The 23,825-nt window shown below is 42.5% G+C and overlaps 1 protein-coding gene across 1 annotated transcript in view; it reads right to left on the reverse strand.

Moving 5' to 3' along the window:
- The window catches only part of ORC3 (origin recognition complex subunit 3), a 131,464-nt gene that overhangs the window by 97,999 nt on the left and 9,640 nt on the right, over positions 1-23,825 (reverse strand). Inside the window, exons 3-6 of the mRNA XM_030195642.1 lie at positions 17,359-17,456; positions 13,035-13,179; positions 7,083-7,187; positions 2,525-2,682 (exon numbers count right to left, since the gene is read on the reverse strand). Coding sequence (XP_030051502.1) covers positions 2,525-2,682; positions 7,083-7,187; positions 13,035-13,179; positions 17,359-17,456 — 506 coding nt within the window. The remainder of the gene's footprint in view (positions 1-2,524; positions 2,683-7,082; positions 7,188-13,034; positions 13,180-17,358; positions 17,457-23,825) is intronic.

Raw genomic sequence — 23,825 nt, forward strand, 5'->3', positions numbered from 1 at the left:
GTGCAGGTAAAAGAATGTACACTGTAGAACAAAGTTTCAAATGATGTATGTGCAAAGCCTTCCCTAACCCCCCCTCAGGACATGCTCAGTCTAGGTAAACTTATGCACACACAGGATGCCTAAATTTGCTCATGTTACAAACCAGGTAACAAAACAATCCTTTCCTCAAAATCAATGATCAGCTGCAAAGTCCATGAATATGGGAGAAAGACATCTCAAAAATCTATAGCAAATACTAAAGAAAATCAGATCACTGCAACAACCAATTAACAATAATAAGGATTACCATAGGCAGTATTATAGAAAAAATATTACATCAACTTATATTTCCAGTCCAGTTTTTTTTTTTTTAAACACCAAGACACTTTAAAATAGGGTTGTATAATCCAGTTAGGTTTTTCAGGATTTCCCCAATGAATAATGTACAAGATCTATTTGTATGCACTACCTCCACTGTATGTAAACAGATCTCATGCATATTTATTGGGGAAATCCTGAAAACCTTACCTGGCAAAGGCCAAGGTTGGACACTCCCACTTAAAAAGAAGAACTACAGAAGATTATTACAAAATAATGTACTAAAAGGATATTGCAGTGATTACCATAAGAAGCTTTGCTGTTGAGAAGTGTACGTGTTTTAATTTTAATGGGGTTCTACAATATTGAAATTCCTGCAGCAGTATTGTTGTCATGCTATACACAAATCACATCAGGGGCCTAGCCCCCACTCTTGTGGTGTAAATGGAACCAATCCAAAACACGATCTTAAAAAGCATAAAAATCCAGAGATTAAGCTTTAAAATAAACACAAAAAGAATGTAGAGCTTAAGTTCAACATATTTTTATTAAATTTTGAATTAGGTATTGCATATTATGGACTGTATTTTTATCATAAGCAGCTTTAGACAATACCTGGGGATCTGCAAGACCGGGTATTAATGCAATAGAAAACTCACTTTGCTGTGTTCAGTTTTAAAGGTTGTAGCTTGTTAAAGACATAAAGGGGGTAAGAAGGCACATAAATGCCAATATTTTAGGCACTTTGCATGATGCTTATTTTTACTAGAGGGTGCATATGGGCAGAGTTTGGGCATAGTGTCCACATACACACATAAATGATAAAACACCACAATTTTCTGTGTGTTTTTAGCCATTTACACTTGTATTTTATAAAGAAAAGCAGATGCCAGAAAGATGATGGGGCTCATTTTCTAAAGAGAAATACATCCAAAAATGGTCAAAGCAGTATTTGGCTGAATTTCTTTTCAAAATAAAAACGTCTAGGGCTATAACTTTAATGTTTTGAACTAGACCTGCTTTTAGAATGAGTAAGGCACAAAAAGGTGCCCTAAATGACCACTGGAGAGAATCAGGGTGACTGCCTCTTACTCCCCCAGTGGTCACTGACCCCATCCCACCCCCCAAAGATGTGAATACAAATAATACTTACCAGCCTCTACGACAGCTTCAGATGTTATATCCAGTTCTACTACAGCAGCAAGCAGGTCCCTGGAGTAGTGTAGTGGTCAGTGCAGTACACTGTGGAGATGGCAACCCAGGCCCATATTTCATTCTACTTGTCACACTTGTGGTGGAAGCTGTGAGCCATCCAAAATTCACCAAACACTTACTGTACCCACATATAGTAACATAGTAGGTGACGGCAGAAAAAGACCTGCACGGTCCATCCAGTCTGCCCAACAAGATAACTCATATGTGCTAATTTTGTGTATACCCTACTTTGATTTGTACCTGTGCTCTTCAGGGCACAGACCGTATAAGTCTGCCCAGCACTATCCCCGCCTCCCAACCACCAGCCCCTCCTCCCAACCACCGGCTCTGGCACAGACCGTAAAAGTCTGCCCAGCACTATCCTCACCTCCCAACCACCAGCCCTGCCTCCCAACCACCGGCTCTGGCACAGACCGTACAAGTCTGACCAGCACTATCCCTGCCTCCCAACCACCAGTCCCGCTTCCCACCACCGGCTCTGGCACAGACCGTATAAGTCTGCCCAGCACTATCCCCGCCTCCCAATCTTGACTGAGCTCCTGAGGATCCCTTCACCCATAAGGGCTATTGCAGTGATGTACAGTTGGGGGAGGTGGGTATTTGGAGGGCTCAGCAGACAAGATAAGGGGGTATTGTGGGATGTGTACCTGGGAGCTTTTATATGAAGTTCACAGTAGTGCCCCCTAGGGTGCCCCATTGATCTCCTGGGATGTCTATGTGGCCAGTCTACTAAGATTTCTGGCTCCTCCTACATCCCAATAGCTTGATTTTATGTGTTTTTCACTTGGACTTTGTCTTTTTTTTCGAAAATGGACTAAAATGATAAATGCACAGAGCACAAAGACATCTAGCATATGGCCATTAAAAAAAAAAAAGAAAGATAGATGTTTTGCTGTTTCAAAAATGGCTATACTTCTTATTCAGATTTGGAACGTTTAGCGCAAAACGTCCAAAGTCCGATTTAAGACATCATATCAAAAATGCCCCTCGATGTGTAGTATTATCAATGCACCTTTGTAACGCTGTGGTACCAGCCGCACAGAGAAGCCATGGGACACCGCATCCTTCCCTGGGAAACCTGAACCTGCTTCTCTTCGTCTGAATCTAGTTCCACATCTTCAAATTGTCCCATTAGTTGAACCAGAAGCTTCTGCAGCAGCTGTTTTATGCCTTAGAAAAAGAAAAATAGCAGTTTGGAAACTGATGGGATTCTATGTAGATTTTAAAATAATCTCTCTTTAATTTATTTTTCTCATGTGTTCCATTTTGTCCCCCTTGACTCTACCTATTCCCAGGCTGCCACTGAACTGGATAAACATGCATATCTGCATTGAGCTCCCTGGTGAAAATGTGATAGTAAAAGAATATACAAAATAATTTATCATGCACAGAAGTATAGAATATGACCTTACATAAGACCATCTACTCTGCCTGTTTAATTATTGTTGTACTATCACAGACTCTGGTTGCTTTGTCTTCAGTTCAGAGAACTGGATACAGATAGAGCAACTTCGAAACTTTGAGAGTCTATGTAAAACAGGTTGTACAACTGTGGCCCAATCCAGAGAATAGAATTCAACACACCATTGTTATTTATTAAAATTTAAAATTCAGATGTCATGGACTGAGCAGGAGTGGGAGGTGACTTCCGAGACTCTATTGAGCTAATTTTCGAAAGAGATCGCCGGCCATCTTCCAACACAAATCGGGAGATGGCCGGTAATCTCCTGATCCCGGCCAAATCAGTATAATCGAAAGCCGATTTTGGCCGGCGCCAACTGCTTTTCGTCGCGGAGCCGGCCAACCTTCAAGGGAGGGTACAGAAGGTAGGATGGGGGCGGGGAGGGGGCGTGGTTATGAGATGATCGGCTTCGCCCCATAATGGAAAAAAGATGGCCGGCTCAGACGAACATTTCGCCGGCTGCACTTGGTCCATTTATTTTTAGGACCAAGCCTCAAAAAAGTGCCCCAATTGACCCAGCTCCCTGACAGCAGTATGCGGGTCCCTGGAGCAGTATTTAGTGGGTGCAGTGCACTTCAGGCAGGTTGACCCAGGCACATCCCCCCCTACCTGTTACACTTGTGGTGATAAATGTTGAGTCCTCCAAAAAAAAACCAAAACCCACTGTACCCACATGTAGGTGCTCCCCTTCACCCCTTAGGGCTATGGTAGTGGTGTAGAGTTGTGGAGAGTGGGTTTTGGGGGGATTTGGGGGGCTCAGCACCCAAGGTAAGGGAGCTATGCACCTGGGAGCAATTTGTGAAGTCCACTGCAGTGCCCCCTAGGGTGCCCGGCTGGAGTCCTGGTATGTCAGGGGGGCCACTGCACTACAAATGCTGGCTCCTCCCACGACCAAATGCCTTGTATTTCGCCGGGTTTGAGATGGCCGGGCCCGGTTTCCATTATGGCTGAAAACCGAAGCCGGCGATCTCAACATTTGACCTAAATGTTGAGATTTAGCCAGCGCCAACCGTATTATCGAAGGAAAAGATGGCCGGTTATCTTTTTTGATAATACGGTTCGCTCCGCCCCGCCCCTTTACGGAGCTGGCCACATAGGCGGCCGGCCAGCTATTTGGCCAGCACCGTTCGATTATGCCCCTCTGTGTGTCCCAGTCCAGAAGACAGAATTCAACACATCACCATTATTTATTAAAATTTAATTTTCAGATGTCAGACAGAGCAGAAGTGAGTGTCTTGCTCTTAGGCCCTCATTGTCTCCCAGCGTCCCCCTCCCATCCCGATAACATTGAACTCCCATATTGAATAGAGAGGTAAAGGAAGATACACTGGAGAAGACTGCCACAAACTGAGATGGGGGGGGGGGGGGGGAGGAAAGAATGTTACCAAAAGCTCCAAGAAAGGAGAAGGGATATGCGCAGAACCCCAAAATAGCAGATCAGCATAGCATTCGACAAATTACGTCATGAAAAACTCCTGAGGAAATTAGAAAGTCACAGGATAAGAGGCAAATGTCCTTCTGTGGATTAAGAACTGGATAAAAGACACAAAACAGAGTATGGTTGAATCATGGTCAATATTCTCAATGGAGAAGGTTAATTTGTGGGAGTCCCCGGGTGTTTGTGCTGGGATCACTGCTTTTTAACATTTTTATAAGTGATCTGGAAATAGGTATAATGAATAAGGCGATTAAATTTGCTGATGACACAAAGTTATTCAAAGTTGTTAAATCGCAAGAGTATTGTGAAAAAATTACAAGAGGACCTTACATGACTGGGAAACTGGGCATAAAAATGGCAGATGACGTTTAATGTGAGCAAGTGATGCATGTGAGAAAGAGGAACCCTAACTATAGCTACGTGATGCAAGGTTCCACATTAGGAGTCACTGATCAGGAAAAGGATCTAGGTGTCATCGTTGATGATACGTTGAAGCCCTCAGCTCAGTGTATAGCGGCAGCTAAGAAAGCAAATAGAATGTTAGGTATTATTAGGAAAGGAATGGAAAACAAAAATGAGGATGTTATAATGCCTTTATATCACTCCATAGTACTGTGTGCAATTCTGGTCACTGCATCTCAAAAAAGATATAGTGGAATTAGAAAAGGTACAGAGAAGGGCGACAAAAATGATAAAGGGGATGGGACAGCTTCCCTATGAGGAAAGGCTAAAGCGGCAAGGGCTCTTCAGCTTGGAGAAGAGACGGCCGAGGGGAGATATGATAGAGGTCTATAAAATGAGTGGAGTGGAACGGGTAGACATGAATCACTTGTTTACTCTTTCCAAAAATACTAGGACCAGGGGGCATGCAATGAAGCTACAAAGTAGTAATTTTAAAACAAATCGGTGAAAATATTTCTTCACTCAGTGTGTAATTAAACTCTGGAATTCATTGCCAGAGAATGTTATAAAAACAGTTAGCTTAGCAGGGTTTAAAAAAGGTTTAGACAACTTCCTAAAAGAAAAGTCCATAAGCCATTATTAACATGGTCTTGGGGAAAATCCACTACTTATTTCTAGGATAAGCACCATAAAACGTATTCTACTGTTTTGGGATCTTGCCAGGTACTTGTGACCTGGATTGGCCACTGTTGGAAACAGGATACTGGGCTTGATAGACCTTCGTTCTCTCCCAGTATAGCAAACTCTTATGTTCTTATGTTTCATTGATTAAAATTGGCACAGTATATTTAACAGCCATACAAAAACAAAAAAACAGGCTGTATAGATAGCAGGTGCAAATATTTGATGAGAAACTTTGTATCATAATTATTTGGGAAAATATAGTTTGTTAATCAAACATATAAACGGCGAGTGACCGTACTCACTGCAAATGCGCAGTAGAGACTTCCCTCTCTGTCCCGCCCCCGCGTCAATACGTGATGACGGGGGGGGGGGGGGGGGGGGGGGGGGGGGGGGGACAGAGAGGGAAACTGCGCCGCCGACGTTGCTACCGCTCCCCCCCCCACTCGGAGTCGCCGCCGCCACCCCTCCACCCGGCCCGGGCCCTCTCTTCCCTTCTGAACTTACAGATCCATTCGCCGAACGCAGCAACGCACATCAGCTGAGCTGCAGTGAGCCCTTCCTTCTTTGCCTGTGGCCCCGCCCTCCTGTGACGTAACGCCAGCGAGGGCGGGACACACACAGGCAGAGAAGGAAGGGGCAGCTCAGCTGATGTGCGTTGCTGCGTTCGGCGAATGGATCTGTAAGTTCAGAAGGGAAGAGAGGGCCGGGGCCGGGTGGAGGGGTGGCGGCGGCGACGACTTCGCGGGGGGGGAGGGGAGTGGTGGTGACCGCGGGGGAGGAAAACCTCTATACCAGCCCGTTTTTACGGGCTCAACGGCTAGTTATTATATAAGTTGCCATTAGCATTCTGGAAGCTTGAAGAAAATAGTATAAAAATATCACACATTCCTAGGGAAGCTCACAATTTGATCCCAGCAATGTCTTAGTGAACAAAAAAAAAAAAACAAATGATAGGGTTTATGGGTAAAGGAAAGATAAGGGAGGGGCTAAACACGTGGCTTGGATATTTGCATATCTTGTACTTTCAGGACTTGATTGTTTTTCTGAGCTGACTGTATAAAGCTCTGTATAGCTTATATATACTTTAACTGCTTTTATTGTTCTCCTTTCATACAGTTCCATCAATGTACTAGGTTCTGTACAACTACTTAATGCTTTCCACGGCATTAGAAGTCATTATTGCAAACTCCCTGCTCAGGCAAGTTCTAAGCAGCACAACCCATCAACCTGGCTGGCAGGTGAAAATTCAGTTCATTGTTGGGACCTTTTCTGCAACCTGAAGATAAGCTGTTGCCTCCCTTCCTAAATTTATGTTTTGGTCACGACATTCTCTTTCTAATGGAACAATTTCCATTATCGTGCTACATTTTTCACACAGTATTAAATGCAAAATAGTCCTAGTCTGCTGAAACATTCAGTGCATAATTTGACTGGCTCTACTTCCCCCACCCCAAACACAAAACTGTGTTCTATGCAAGCATCTATTTCCATTTCTATCACAATAATAACGGCTGGACACCTATATTCATAATACTTGGAATGTAAACTATTTGTCTTTCTTTCGAAAGCTAGTCAGGGGCCTACCTGGGCATTCTTTTGACTGTAATGAGGCTACATATGGGGTAACACTCTCCTGGAGAATTTCTGAGAGACTCTTTAAGGTCACATCATGATCAGTGACATTTACGCCTAGAGAACAAAAAGACAGATATAATCAGAATAACAATCAGTACATAAAGAAGAAATTATATCTTACCTGATAATTTACTTCCTTAAGTCTCAGATCAGTCTACTTGTGGGTTATGTCCGTCGAACAACAGATGGAGACAGAACAGAACGTAATTGTTTGTGACGATCCCATAAGGGCACCATAAACAATTCCTCAGTATGATCTCTCCCTCTCCCCCTTCCACGATCTGTAAATTCTAGAAATTCATGCACTCACTTACAGGAGCCAAACATTGCAAAGCTGAATAAAGCAGTGATAAAATACAGCTTACCTCTGAACAGTTCAATAAAGGAGTGATAAAATACACCTTGCCACAGTCAAAGGAGAAGGAGGGTGTAGAGGGCAGTAATCCAGTCTGCCACAACAAATAGGAAAAACAAACTGTGCTCATGCTTGAAAGAGGGCAGAGGCACAGAGACTCATACCGGTAAAGTACGGACATCAGGGGGGGAAAAATACCTCTGAAGTGCCAGAAAATATAATAGAACAAACTCACCACACTGTCTTCTAAAGAAGACTTCAGTAGTTTGGGGGGGGGGGGGGGGAGGGGGAGAGAGGAAAGAGAGGATATGGCTCTCAAAGATATCCGAGATATACTACTACTACTACTATTTAGCATTTCTATAGCGCTACAAGGCATACGCAGCGCTGCACAAACATAGAAGAAAGACAGTCCCTGCTCAAAGAGCTATGTAATAAAAGTGAGCCAAGTATAGGACAATCAAGCCATTGTGACATCACTGATGAGGTTGGCTCTTATTGGTGGACTGAGGCATTATGACATCACAATATTAGCTCTGGTTACAAGAGACTACTAACCTACTATTTATCACTTCTATAGCACTACAAGGCATACGCAGCGCTGCACAAACATAGAAGAAAGACAGTCCCTGCTCAAAGAGCTTACAATCTAACAGACAAAAAATAAATAAAGTAAGCAAATCAAATCAATTAATGTGAACGGGAAAGAAGAGAGGAGGGTAGGTGGAGGCGAGTGGTTACGAGTCAAAAGCAATGTTAAAGAGGTGGGCTTTCAGTCTAGATTTAAAGGTGGCCAAGAATGGGGCAAGATGTAGGGGCTCAGGAAGTTTATTCCAGGCGTAGGATGCAGCGAGACAGAAGGCGCGAAGTCTGGAGTTGGCAGTAGTGGAGAAGGGAACAGATAAGAAGGATTTATCCATGGAGCGGACTGCACGGGAAGGGGTGTAGGGAAGGACGAGTGTGGAGAGATACTGGGGAGCAGCAGAGTGAGTACATTTATAGGTTAGTAGAAGAAGTTTGAACAGGATGCGAAAACGGATAGGGAGCCAGTGAAGGGTCTTGAGGAGAGGGGTAGTATGAGTAAAGGCTCCCTGGCGGAAGATGAGACGGGCAGCAGAGTTTTGAACTGACTGGAGAGGGGAGAGGTGACTAAGTGGGAGGCCAGCAAGAAGCAGATTGCAGTAGTCTAAACGAGAGGTGACAAGGGTGTGGATGAGGGTTTTGGTAGAGTGCTCGAAAAGAAAGGGGCGGATTTTACGGATGTTGTAAAGAAAGAAATGACAGGTCTTGGCAATCTGCTGGATATGAGCAGAGAAGGAGAGAGAAGAGTCAAAGATGACCCCCAAGGTTTCGAGCTGAGGAGACAGGGAGAATGAGAGAGCCATCAACAGAAATAGAAAACGGGGGGAAGCGGGGAGGTGGGTTTGGGGGGGAAAATGAGAAGCTCGGTTTTGGTCATATTTAATTTCAGGTGGCGTTGAGACATCCAGACAGCAATGTCAGACAAGCATGCTGAAACTCCATCTTTTTTTTTAAACAGGAGCTAGAGCCAAACAAAGCACCCTCATACTCAATTGAAACCAAGGTATGTTCAGAAGAATCTGCAGCCAAGCGGAGAACTCAAACTCCCCACGGGAAAACACAAGTGTAAGTGAGAGTGGGATGTTTGACCACGGAAATTCAAATCCTGGAGACAAGAATCTTAAAAAGCTTGTTTATTGATGAAAAGACTCGACACAACTGTTGTGTTTCGGCCGTCAGGCCTGCATCAGGAGTCTATAAAAACATACATATGCAAATAAAGAAAAATTAAGTAAAAACATAAACCATATATGATAAAAAACCACAGTAAAACAATAACATATGATAAAAAACAAAATCAAAAGATAAAATATGGGAATAACATCATTTGCTAAACATCAAAAAAATGTGTTCGCATATACAATGTTCTCATAGAGTGCTAAATACTGCAAGAACAATGCATGCAATAAAATACATATAAATAATGAATAGAATAGGGACTAGACGTACAAAGCATATGAATGAAATATTATATTGGAAGGATATGCTATAATGTGTATAGTTACGGGCGGTAAGCTTATAATGAAAACTGAGAATTTTTTCATAATTACATATTCGCATGTACAATATTCCCATGGAATGCTAATGTTGCATAAAACATTTGTGCAGTAAAATCTATATAAACACATGAATAAATGAAAAAGGGACTAGGCATACAGGACATGTGAATAAAATTGTATTAAGAGGATATCCTATAATAGTGTGCTAACATTTTTTGAAGACATAACCAAGGTATGAACAGGGTCAGGAGAAGAAGCCCAAGAGGGCACCCCTAACTCGACTGAAACACAGTAGAAATATTGGTTCAGAAAAAAATAATCCAAAACGTCACCTCCAAGCCAACTGGAGCTCAGAATAAAACTGGCTCAGAATAGAAAACCCTCTTGAAAAGTAATTATAGCTCAATTGGAAACCAGGTCAGGAGCTGCACAGTTAGTCCATCATCCATCCGTTTGGAGACACAGAAATACTTAGGAACTATGAGTGCATGGTGCCTTTATGGGATCACAAATAACTACTTTCTTCTCTGTTTCCACCCGCTAGTCAACAGACATAGCCCCCAGGTGGGCTGATCTTTTGGGATGATAAGGAAATAAAATGTTACAATCTCTGCTGATGAGGTACAATTAGGTTTGGCAGTACAATGAAGGATCAATGCATACCCATAACCCCAGTTTCCTGTGGCAGCTCAAAGGCAGATTCTGTGACAAGAGTTAGAATATTCTGCGACACAGTTTTTGACATACTGAGACAGTTCCATGGCACAATTGCATAGTAAACAATAATAACTTATTTTATATAATAAAAAATAAAGTCATTTTCCAGTCTTCTTTTATGTCTATAGAATTCATTTTTTTCTTTTAGGACTTATACAGCTGATCTTAGATATCAATGTGGGAGAGCAAAGGAAGATGAGATCTCAGGGGTATGAAAAAAGATGACTTGGAATATGTAATACAGGCAGGAGAAAATTTAAAGATTGATAAGGAATGGGAAAGAAGAGAAAGAGAAGGTTCTTGGAGTTCTGGAGACAGGATCGGGGGGAGGGAAGGTGGAGAAGAGAAGGGTATAGAAGGGGAGATCCCCCTTCCTCAACACTGGCCCTGCACCTTCTTGCCTCCCTATCCCCAATTCATCCTCAACTTCTCTACATACCGATTAGCTCTCTCTCTTTCTCCCCATTCCAGTTATCTTTTATCTCATCTCACTATCCCATGCCAATATATATCCATTCTCTGTAGACCCTCTTTTACATCCTTCCAAATCCCTCAGCCCTTCTTTCACAGTCCATAAGAACATAAGAATAGTCATACTGGGTCAGACCAATAGTCCATCCAGCCCAGAATCCTGTTTCCAACAAAGGTCAATCCAGGTCACAAGTACCTGGCAGAAACCCAAATAGTAGCAACATTTCATGCTACAAATCCCAGGGTAAGCAGTGGCTTCCCCCATGTGTACCTCCATAGGAGACTACAAACCAATAGTCTGAAAATGTCCTAAAAAGATCCAATAAAGCATAAATACCTCAGTTTAGGAAACACTGTCCCAAATAGTTTTTTTTCACTTGTGGCTCTATTGTGAGAGTGGAGTCTAAAATGACCCCTAAAATCCTAAGGAGTTCTTTTACTAAGGTGCGCTAACAGATTTAGTGAGTGCTAAATAAAAAGTCCAAAGGAATATAATGGGTTTATCATCATTAGCACGAGCTAAATCCATTAGTGTACCTTAGTAAAAGGACCCCTAAATGTCTTATCAACGTGTTTCTCACAAAAGCGTTAAAACCATGTAAATCAAACAAACAAAAAAAAAAGTATAAGTTTGATATTTGCCCAGAGAAAAGCATTTTGAGAGCGGGCGTTTTTGAGGGGGGGTTCATGGGCATGAGTTGGCCGGTGTAATGCGATGTATGTTTGTTTGTTTTTTAAATAATGGCTAGCAAAATGATTTCCTGAATCAGACCTGCTTTAAAAGCGACTAGCTCAAGATCAAACTTGTCTTTGGACCGATTTTTGATTTTGCTGAGTTGGAGAGTGGAGATGTGGAATTGTTCGTTTGTGAAAAAGAGTGGAGAGTTGCCGAGTGTAATGATTAAAAATAGAACAGACTCAACTGATTTTCACGAACATAGATGTCATTTAGAGGCATATTTTCAACGCACTTAGACTTACAAAGTTACACAGTAACCTATGGAACTTTGTAAGTCTAAGTGCTTTGAAAATGAGCCCCTATAGGCTCTTAACAATATGAGCACTAGACAAATTTACATGACTATCTGAAAGATTTTGTTTGATAATGAATTGATTTGCACTTTTCTGAGCACTGACAGGCCAGCTGGGACCCATGACCTACACAGCTAAAGGCTCAAACTTCATCTTTCTGTATTATTGCTGAGAGCTGTAAATGCTGTGAATACAAGGTCATGCTGAACCAGCGAGCACTCTTCCCCCCTCCCTGACAGAGTCGGTGCCACTGAGACTACTTCACAAGGTTTGAAGAGGAAGAAATGTTGAGGACTTAGATAACACTATAATAAACATGGGTGCTAGGGAAATCCCTGTAACAAAATGACTACTATAATTTTCAGTAAAAGGAACCTTGGAATTAGATTGTGTGTTCCATTTTATGTAAACAATACAGTAAGACAGAAATTAGCTGAATAACACAGAAATCAGCTGAAATTGCAAGTTGGGAGGGGGATTGATGCCCAATCCACTGTATATAAGGCACTGTTGTGTTGTATCTAGTCAGAGGGGTGAGATGATTAACTGAATGACTATCACAGTGGTCTCTCTCTCCCTCTCGTAACAAATTGCTAAGGCCTGCTTTCTTTGCCATTTGTTACTTTACTTTGCCCAATTACTTTGTCTGATTGCCTTGCCTGATTACTTTGTCTAATTGCTCTATTGCCTGATTGCTTTGTTATTATCTATAATAAAGACTATCCCCTTGGAAGGAACATAGAAAAGACAAAAAGGACAGAAGCCATCACAGTATCTTGGGGTGGATGTAAGGAGATAGAAACTCTGTTGCCTCACCTGTCCAAATTGTATATTTCTTATGGTAAGTAGATATATCAGAGAAATAATTCCCACATAATTACAGCCCTCACTGATACCAGGTTGTCAGAGGGGGCCATGTAAGAACAAACTCCACTATAAACAATATTTATTCTTTCCCCACATTTGATAAGGGTGTTATTCCCTGATGATTGTTGGTAGTTACATTGTTTGGCAAATTTGCAATAATCAGACTGCATGTCTGTCTGGTGCAAACCAATATCCTCCCTTCTTGTGTTTCTACACACTATAATCAGAAGTTATATTGCAGGGGTCAGGAAAGAAATGTCTTTGTACTAATGGAACTATCAACTTTGGGTTTCTACGAGACTTAACATTTGTCCAATCAGAACTATAAGAAATCAGGACACAAAGAACCGACAGCTTGATTTCAATTCAAACACGTACCCAGGACCAGTGCGGCAGCAGGGATCTCACTGGATGTTGTGCGACAGTTCCACTCATTCTTCTCTCTTTGGAATTCCGATTGAGATTTTCTCAAAAACTCTATCAGACTATCAAATAATTTTTTATTCAATTCTTCTTGTAGTTGCTGAAATAAAAAGAAATAAAAGCTTTAGAAAACATGTATAAAGGAATCCAGTCCCTGTTTTACCTCTACTAAACTAAAACCATACTCTCTGGGCAGACTGAGTCAGTCATGGTTTTGCTGCATTGCTGAAGCCCAGGGGTTGTCAGCCCAGTCCTCAACAACCTCTTAGTCAGCATGGCTTTCTGGATGTACATGCAAGAGATATATTTGTATCCAGAGGCAGCGTGCACCTCTTTCTTATGCATATTCATTCTGGAAATCCTGCAAATCAGACTGGCTAAGGGGTACTTGCAGACTGAATGGGAAAACCTTGGCTTAGTCTTTCCAGGTGGCATGGCTCTTGAAAGCCTAATCAGCAGCCTTGCTCACCTATTCCCAGGGCTAATAAAAGAGTACTGGGAACCCTAGGTGAATCTTCAGCTATATAGCCCCCCTCAAATAGATTTCAGACCTGAGCTTGACCAATTGCCTCCAAGATTTTGATAATTAAACTCAATACCCCTTCCACACCAACCCTGTAAAAATGCATAATTGGACCTACTTTTAATGTTAACTACTACTACTACTTGACATTTCTAAAGCGCTACTAGGGTTACGCAGCGCTGTACAATTTAACATAGAAGGACAGTCCCTGCTCAAAGAGCTTACAATCTAAAGGACAAGTGAACAGTCAGTCAAGTAGGGGCGTCTAGATTTCCTGAAGGGTATAAAGGTTAGGTGCCGAAAGCAACATTGAGGAGGTGGGCTTTGAGTAAGGATTTGAAGATGGGTAGGGAGGGGGCCTGGCATAAGGGCTCAGGAAGTTTATTCCAAGCATAGGGTGAGGCGAGGCAGAATGGGTGGAGCCTGGAGTTGGCGGTGGTGGAGAGGGGTTCAGAGAGGAGGGATTTGTCCTATGAGCGGAGGTTTCGGGCGGGAACGTAAGGGGAGATGAGGGTAGAGAGGTAATGAGGGGCTGCAGACTGAGTGCATTTGTAGGTAAGAAGGAGAAGCTTGAACTGTATGCGGTATCTGATCGGAAGCCAGTGAAGTGATCCATATGTAGGTCTTATCAAATGTATGACAAAAGAACGTCATTAGCATTTCAGTTTTTCAACTTTCATCCTCCCATTTTCAAACCTCCTCTTTCTCGTCTCCCTCTCCACTCCCCACCCCCCACCAAGTAGATGCCATGCTACATAATCTTGGTTGCCCAGCCTTTGGTTCTTAGGCTGTCCATTACATGCCATTGGCCTCAGTGCTCATAAAGGTCAGGGCACAGATATACAAGAGATATAAACACATGGGGCCAGTGTGCATGCATTTCTTATCTGAACTGAGCAAGCACCTAAGACACCAATCACAAGTGTACAAACATATCATATTCCCCTCCCCTCCTCCCAGCCCCACTCCTGAGATCAGTGCCATCTTAATCTTAAGCATGCATGTAATTCAGAATCACACTCAGGGGCCTAGTTCCAAGAGACAGGATTTAGAATCCCCCTGTACTGTGCAAAATATAAAGATACCAGATGTCAGTGACGTGTAAAATGACCTAATGTAATTTCTATTTTCTGCATTAATGGCCATTAGCATGCTACCATTAAAAAAAAAAAAAGCAACAACAAAAAAATACCATGTGAGCACTTACCACCACCCATTTTATAGGCGGTAAGGGATAATCGCTATCTGGGCACTAACCAGAGTACAGCAATGTAGCTGTGGTAACTGGTTTGTACAGACACACCCTCCCCCCTCCCTCAAAAAAATAATCTTTTAGTGGGCACTTAGAGCACACAGATTTGGCAGTTACCGCAGGACGCCTGAGCGCATCCTGATTTACGCCATTTTAAGCTACGTTAGGCACATGTTTGTACCTAACGCAGCTTAGTAAAAGTGCTCCTAAGAGAACAGCACACTTAAATGTGAATTACCATCAGCTTCTATATTCAAAAGCCAGCAAACATAAAACACGTTTTTAGGTGCAGTTTTTCATAGTGTATGAAACTGATTACTTGAAATTCAGGAAGGGTTTGAAAACCTGGTTATTTGGCAAATATCTACATTAATCTTCACTTTTGTTCATTTTTACATAGTGTATTGTAATTGCTATACTGAGCAAAGTTATTCTGTGTTTTTTATTTCCACTTTAAGTGTACATCGTTTTGAGCTATTATCAACTCTGGAATTTAGGTTTGAGGACAAACATGAGCTCTGTGGCTGGCCTAAGTGTTTGCACCTGAATTCTAAGCATGCATTTTACCTATTACATTGGTGTTCTATAAAGGAAAGTAGATTTAAGTGCCAAGATATTTTCAAACATAGCTGTGTTAGCCATAGTTAGCAATTCCACCAATAGGTTTGTTCAACTCCATATGCCCCAATTCCATTAAATTCTCAGTTGTGTTGATTCTTTTTGAGGAGTTGCAGCCGTGACAAGGCCCTGTTTCTCACACTAAAGCAAATATGATTTACTAGTAAAAAAAGGCCCGTTTCTGAGACCAATGAAACGGACGCTAGCAAGGTTTTCAGCGGAGTGTGTATGTGTGAGAGTGACTGTGTGAGAGAGAGAGACGGAGTGAATGTGCGAGTGTGGGTGTGTGTGACATAGTTTGAGGCTGTATTTATGAGAGTGTATGTGTGTGAGAAAGAATGAGAGTGTGCAGCAGGGGCCCCCCCTCCGTCAAGGTGTTTTGGAAAAGAAGCAGGAGATCCCAAGGGGTCACGTTGTGACGCAAGGGCGGGGCAGACACTCATGGAGAAAAAGCGATCTACACCATGACTCATTTAGAATGTTGGGAAACTTGAGGCTTCATTAGAATGTTGGAGATGCTTTTTATATAGAGAGATTAGGCTGTTCTTAACCAGCAGCACACTCCAGACTGACTGCTCCTTGCTGTCAAATCACACTGCTTACTGTAATTGGTGTGTGTGCAACTGACTAAAGCTTTCTACTTTTAAAAGGTCAATATTTATACATAGGGGTCCTCTACGTATTTGTCCGATTTCTTGATCCCTGATAAGTTAATAGCTCTTCCTCCCCTATCTTGTACATGGCGTGGGCGGAGTTATGTCATCACTCCCAGCGACACCACCAAAAGGAATGGGCGTTTAGGGGGAGTTACGATGGCACGTCCAGTGATGTTATCCAAAGGGATGGGGTTAGGCAGAGAGTCGGCAGGGCTTGGACGGATCCTTGTTTCTGATTGGCTGACAACCCGGCAGTGGGTATAGACACATGTAAAAATCTATTATGCAAATTGGATTCAACAAAAGTGGTGAAACTTACTGCTTACCAATTCAAAGAAAATCTTCTATGAAACAGCATTTTTCTTAGCTTTGCCAAGTCTTATCTTTTTAGAAACAGACCCAGGAACATACTTTGGATTCCTTTAAATGATCTCATAATCCCTTCTGCTTTCTGAAAAATTTACATTATCCTGCTTTCAGTCCTTTGTACAGCAACTCTCATATCTGTCACTCCATGTAATGCTTCCTGTTTGTCACTGATCAACTGCTTCTCAACCATTTGAGAGACTACCTAGAACAATGCACATGGCTCCAAAGCACCAAAACTCATCACTGGAAAAGAATTAGGGGTATGATTAGATTATGCGTTATCATTTAAAAAAAAAGAAATGTTCTTCTGTAGCAAGTACTTCTTTTGGAAGCTTAAGGTTACTCTGATGCATTTGTTCATTATTAGATCAGAAAATACCTATCTGTTCTGTTACACGCTTGTCCATTCTGGACACACACACATATACATACACACAAACCATCATGCTATCCACTTTTTGAAAACAAAATTACATAAGTTACCATTTTAAATAGATTTGTTTGGTTTTTAATGCATTATGGTTGGGGTTCAGTTATTTGAAGAATATATTAATTATGGACCATCAAGAGGGCTTCATTCATCACAACAAGATCTCCTTACCATCGTGAGTGGTATAATACTACAATTAGCTAATAGACGGGCATCTGGTGTGATGGGACTTAGGTTGTGGTATTTGTTTCCATTAGAATTACTTCAATTCTAATCCTTTTCAACGTTCCAGAAACATTTGAAAACGTTTTTTTTGGGAATTTTTTATGTTATTGAGCAAGTAAGATTTTAATTTTTTTTCTTTGTAATTCACTTCCAGCTAACTGGTGATGCAACCCATTAAGTATAATAATGTAGAACAAAGCACTAACCTCTGCCTCCAATTTCATCTCTCGCCACAGCGACTGGCAGGTGTCAAACCGAACGATGCCATCTTCCAAACCTTTCAGGCCAGCGTTAAAATAATCAGCTACAAAGAAAAAGGACATGTGATTTGTTTCTTCTTTCTTTTTTAATTTGGCTAGGACTATGGGGCTGATTTTCAAAAGAGAAAAACGTTTAAAAAGTGGCATAAATCGGCATTTGGAGGTTTGCTTGGCAAAATGCTCAAATCACTATTTTCGAAACCCATTTTTTAAACGCTTTGGTATGTAGCTCATCAGCAGTGCGTTCAAAGCACAAGGGGGCATGCTGGGGGCAGGATAGGGGTGTTTCTAAGACTTATACATTTTTAATAAATTACAAAAAATCAGGAAGATTTTACAATTGTTTCTGTGGTTTGGTATTCACCTTTAAGGGTTGCAGGCTTGGGAGGGTTTAAGAAAGTTGCTGTCACTTTAAGGGAAGCTGTTTCCAGCTGGTAAATGTTAAGGCCAGAGCTTCATTAATTCAGGTACTTAAGGAGCACGGGGAGCCTGACTTCAGATGCTCTCCAAGGAGTGAGGAAGGACTCCAGAGGCGATCCCACCCGGGGGATTTATGATGCCTGAAAATTGGTTTAAAAGATTAGTATTGTGAGTTATTTTGTTTTAATATATTGAGTTTGTTTGAAGCATTGTGAGTGTATACTTTACCCTGTAAGTGTGGGTTGTTTGTAAAAGAGTGTGTTTTTATTTTTAGTTTCCCTTTCTGATGAAGACTTTTGAAACTCGGCCAGAGTTAAAGGGAGCAGTTATTTTGATGGCAAGATTGGAATGGATGAATGATATGTGATTTTAATGAAGCACAAGCACGAGCACAATATACCCCAAGGGAAGTGAAATAATTATGTGAATATGTGTGTATATCGCATTGTGGGTTGGTTTGTGTAAGATATGTGGGGGAAGAGAAATCAGGGTGTCATGAATTAACATATTCCTCCTTTAGGTTTAAACAAACGGTGAACTCTATGTTTTATTATCCATGTATTAGAAAGGTTTGAGCTCAAGTCTAACAATATTTAATGTGAATAGTCCATGACTTATACATATGTATTATAGATATACGCATACATTGGTGAGTAAGATCTACTTGGGCGCAGCTGTATGTACATACACAAATATTAGGAGGTGGAACATCATATGTGCAATGATGGTTCCATTGTGACACCACCACATATTCCTCTTGGGGATATAATGGGTGTAAACGGTATGGTCTGAGCACATTTAAAACAATTTAAAACAGTTTAGCAGTTTTTTAAAGTGCATACATATATATATATATATAAAAAGATAAATTATTCTAAACCCAAGTTTACTATAGTGAGTTATACATTTTTCAGCCATACTCAAGGTTGCCAGATGGGAAAAATTTTCCCAGCCCAAAATCAGCCTAAAACCCGCCCAAAATCAAACCCCGCCTCCCATGTCACAAACCCCGCCTCCCGCGTCACAAACCTCGCCTCTCGCGTCACAAACCCCGCCTCCCGTGTCACAAACCTCGCCTCTCGCGTCACAAACCCCGCCTCCTGCGTCACCCCTGACGTCGTTAACCCCGTCCCTGACGTCGACACGCCCCTGAAAAGCTTCTATTGGACCAAATTGGACCAATAGAAGCCCAGGGAAAGCTTCTATTGGACCAAATTGGACCAATAGAAGCCCCGGAAAAAAAAAAGCACACAGCGGCCACAGAGAACAGCCCAAACCCGCACCTGCCAAAATATTGCCGCAACTGCTGCAAGAGAAGCCGCCCAGTGTTGCGGGAAGACCGCAACCCTGGCAACTCCGGCCATACTGGAACAAAACAAAAATGTTCTGGGCTACAATTTAAAAATTTTGGTCTAGACCTGTTTTTATCACAACAAAGTCAGGAAAAGGTGCTGCAAATGACCAGATGACTACTGGAGGAATTAAGGCAAGACCCTCCCTTACTCCCCCAGTGGTCACTGCCCCATTCCGCCCCCTACAAATGTGGAAGAAACTACACATACCAGCCTCTATGAAAGCCTCAGATGCTCAGCCACTCCTATTAGAGCAGTAAGCAAGTCTCTGGAGTAGCCCAGTGGTCAGTGCAGTATCACTGTAGAGAAGGGGGACCAGGCCCATATCCCACTCTGTTACACTTGTAGTGGAAAGTGTGAGCCCTCCAAAACCTACTGTATCCACATATAGGTGGCACCTGCAGCCATAAGGGCTAGTGTAGTGGTGTCCAGTTGAGTACAGTAGTTTAGTCTACAGTTTATTATAGGTTTTGGTGGGCTGCCCATACAATGTAAGAGAGTAACGGTGAGACGAATACCTGGGAGCTTCTATGTGAACTCCACTGCAATGCCCCCTAGGGTGCTCCACAGTTCTACTGTGATGTCTGTGTGGCCAGTCTACTAAGAAAGCTGACTCCTCCTACATCCTCATGACTTGATTTTGTGCATTTTTCACTTAGACATTTTTTTAAAATAGTCCATAAAGATAAACATAGTAAATGACGGCAGAAAAAGACCTGCACGGTCCATCCAGTCTGCCCAATAAGATAAACTCTCATGTGCTACTTTTTGTGTATACCTTACCTTGATTTGTACCCGTCCTTTTCAGGGCACAGACCGTGTAAGTCTGCCCAGCACTGTCCCCGCCTCCCACCACCGGCTCTGGCACAGACCGTATAAGTCTGCCCAGCGCTATCCCCGCCTCCTGCCACCGGCTCTGCCACCCAATCTCGGCTAAGCTCCTAAACGCACCAAGTACAGCAATGTCTTGAAAAAGGTCATTTTGAAACAAACATTTTTCTTTTTCGAAAATCGTTATATTCCACACTTGAATTTTAGACTTTTTGAGCAAAATGTCCAAAGTCAGATTTAAGCATCATATCGAAAATGCCCCTCTATGTATCTTTGTCTGTCAAAAAAAAAAAAAAAATGGTAGACAGATCCTCCTGGGTGTCGAACAACAAGGAGTTTATCCTGGATCTGGCTGTTGGTTCTTCAGGGACATGCGACGACTTCACATACTACTACTACCTGCACCTCTCTCCCTCTATCCTGTAGATCCTCCTCCTGCCCTCCATTCACCCCCACCCACATGGTTCCATCACCTCTCTCCTCACAAAACGCTAGAAAGAAGCAGCCTCAGGTCTCAGCGCCAGCCCGTTACCAAGAGTTTAGCGCCACACAGACTCTCGGCGGCAGCTGTTAGACCAAGGGAAGGCACGAGGGAGGAGCTGGGTACAGGCTTAGAGTGTGCAGGCACCGCCAGGGGATTGGTAATGCACAGCCCAACCAGGGATCCGATCCGGAGGCAGGCACAGCACCTGACTAGGGGGCCTGGGCCCATGAGGCCCCACACCGTAGCTACGCCCCTGCCCTATAGTGTTATTTAAGCAACATTCTTATTGGGGTGGGTGGAAGGGAGGTGGGTAGCAAATAGGGCTGCATTTTGATTAAAAATGTTTTAATTGTGATTGTTCGAGTTAAAGTTTAAAATCATGATTAATTTTGCAATTAAAGGCCCAACATTAGAAGCAAGAAGAGAAAATGAACAATACTGTATTTATTAATCATAAGAACAGCAACTAGGGAACACATTCAACATATATCCACACATTGTCTTACTGTTTGAGCCAATCACTGAGCTACACAAAGTTATTAATGTTGTCTGGTGAAAGAGCTGAACTTTTTTTTGTTAGTGATTACATGTCCTGATAACGAAAATAAGCTCTCAACAGACAGCCGTTGTTGGTGTTCTTAAGTATTTCATAGCCAGTCCTGCAGTGACTGATGTGACACTTGAAGTGTCTTCCCCTACTGAAGTGAGCATAACTCTTGATCTATATGAGGTTCAGCAATATAATAGTCAACTGCCTTGTTGACAGATGTGGCTCAGTGTTACGTCTGTGCTCACCTCGCCCTCTGGTGGCCAGAACCGGTGACTATCACCCGTTCCAGACTTTAGCCCAGATCAGTCCGGATCTTCCAGGCTGCCGGATTTGTCTGTCTTGTTTGACCCTGCACAGCTCCCGTAGTGGCCTGGTGACTGCTGCAGCTGAGCCTCAGTTGCTGCTGGGCTTATTAGCCATTTGGAGACTCTCTGCCTTTGCATCGTCTAAGGCCCTGGTATGTTGGTGCTTGTTGCACTTCAGCCTGAGTTTGTTTCCTTGTTCTAGTTTCTTGCCTGAAGTTCTTGCCTGTTTCTAGTTAGTCTATGTTTAGTTTAGGGTTTGCTTGTTTCTTAGTCTTGCTCCTTGTTTGTAGTTCTTTGTGTAGTGCTTAGGTTTCTGTGTTGTCTGTCTTCAGTGGCTGCTTACAGCTTTTAGTTCGTTCCCTTGTTTGTCAGTGTCTGTTTCCTGCTTTTGTAGCTGCTTGCAGCTTCCAGTTTCTGTCCCCTAGCTTGTCCATTCCCTGCCTTGTGTTGTCTATTCTGTGAGTCCTAGCCCAGTTTCCTGCCTTGCTGCCCATGTTTATTCCTATTCCCTCTGACCCTCTGTCCCTGTGCTGCCTAGCTGTTATCCAGTCCTGCCCTGTCCTATAAGTCCTGCCGGCCGCCAGCAGCCAGGGGCTCAACTCCTGGTGAAAGGTGGCCATGTGCAGGTGAAGCCTAGCTCTTTATCAGACTTCTGCCCTGCCTCTGGGGTGGGGTGGTTTTGCCTGCCGCTGCCGCTCCTCGGCAGTGGCCCAAGGGCTCACAACCTAGTTTCCAGCTTTGAGAACGTGATACTCAGTAACGGCTTATCAGTAGAATCTGATGAATATTCTGGATATAAGCAGACCTTTCTTGGATGTCGTTTCAATTCCAGTATTCGTTCCACCCCCATGACACTAGACTCCATACCTCTTTCCAGACTTTACCTCACTGCTTCTTTGGCATACACTTGAGGAGTCTGAAGCGGGGTCCAACACAGCTGCAATGTTCAGACGGGACTAGTCTTATCTGTTGGCCTCTTAGATCAGTACTAAAAGCTTCTTTGGAGAGATCACATATACTGAATCATCATCAGATGCCCCTCTGATGCAACTTGGGCTGAATGCTGCAAAGGGAAGACTCTAGGCCAGCTGCTGGCAGTGTATATGAATCACTACCACTGCTGAGGGAAAGATGCCTTTGAAGGAAGGCTGGCAGAGGTGGGGTTTTGAGAGAGGGAGAGATAACCAACCTGGAATCAGGGGGAGGGCAACAGAGACCAAGCAGTGCATTTAATTTTACTAGCTGTGATTTTTTTTTTAAATCACAATAAATGCATTAATCACAGTGTGAACTATGATTAATATGCAGCCCTAGAATTAAGATAAAGTCGTATTTCACTGTTCAAGATTATGTTGTTGTTATAATATGTTGTCTTTAAAGTGCAACCAATAAAGAATAAATATAAAAACACAAAAATTAAATAACCAGGTGAGACAAAACAGTGGGTTTTAAGCCTGTAAACTGTATTTCACTAGTTTGGCCAGCAGGTGGTGCATGTTTAAACAAGCTGTTACAGAGAAATGACTGTTTTTTCCTAAGATGCAGTATACTTTGAAAACTTATTGTTCTGGGCTCTAATTGGCCCAGGAGCTCAATTCATCTAGGATGGAAGTAAAATCCGACTGGCTCAATATGTCCTCCTTTTTCTGGAGCCATATGGTAACCCTATGAACATTCCAGGTACTATTTAGATATTTGTCACGAAATGCCTAGTCACCCGCCTGGGGCTACCCTGTGGCCACTTAGAGGGTCTATACCCAGCACAGCTCAGGTCCGCCTGCACCTGCTACTCATGAGCTACACTAGCACCCTCCTCCCACCAACTGGGTCACAACCGCCTCTGGGTGAGCCTCCAGCTCTCAAATTATCCTCAGTGATTCCTAGGTTACTGGGACCCCAAACAAACCACCAGGATTCTTAGTCCAGACAAGCAGAGGCAATAAACTAAAATGTTTATCACAAAAATATTGACCACTGAACCATAAAAACAGATGGAACAAAAACAGCACATAGGTAACTGAATATGGATCAATTATAAAACTATCTAAACATTTAGTCACTATCTGGATAGTGCCTGGAGAGTTCAGGTAATATAGCTGCTCATAGGTTATCAAATATAACTGTTCACAAGGCCTCGCAAAGAGCTCTTTCTCTCTTTTCTCCCTGGATAAGACTGGAGCAAAAGCCAGTACATCCTAGATGAATTGAACTCCTGGGCCAATCAGAGCCCAGAACAGCAAGTTGTAAAAATAGTTGGTCACATCACTTCAGGTTACTTCTTATCTGTGTTAACTAAAGAGGGCACAGTCATTTCTCTGTAACAGCTTTGAACATAAACATGCACCACCTGCTGGCCAAACTAGAGAAATATACTTCAAGAAATAATCAATACAGTTTACAGGTTTAAAACCCACTCTTTTGTCACAATAGTAAACAAATGTTTAGTTAGTTTTATAATTGATCCATATTCA

This window comes from Microcaecilia unicolor, chromosome 3 (assembly GCF_901765095.1).
Source record: "Microcaecilia unicolor chromosome 3, aMicUni1.1, whole genome shotgun sequence".
NCBI classification, from domain to species: Eukaryota; Metazoa; Chordata; class Amphibia; order Gymnophiona; family Siphonopidae; genus Microcaecilia; species Microcaecilia unicolor.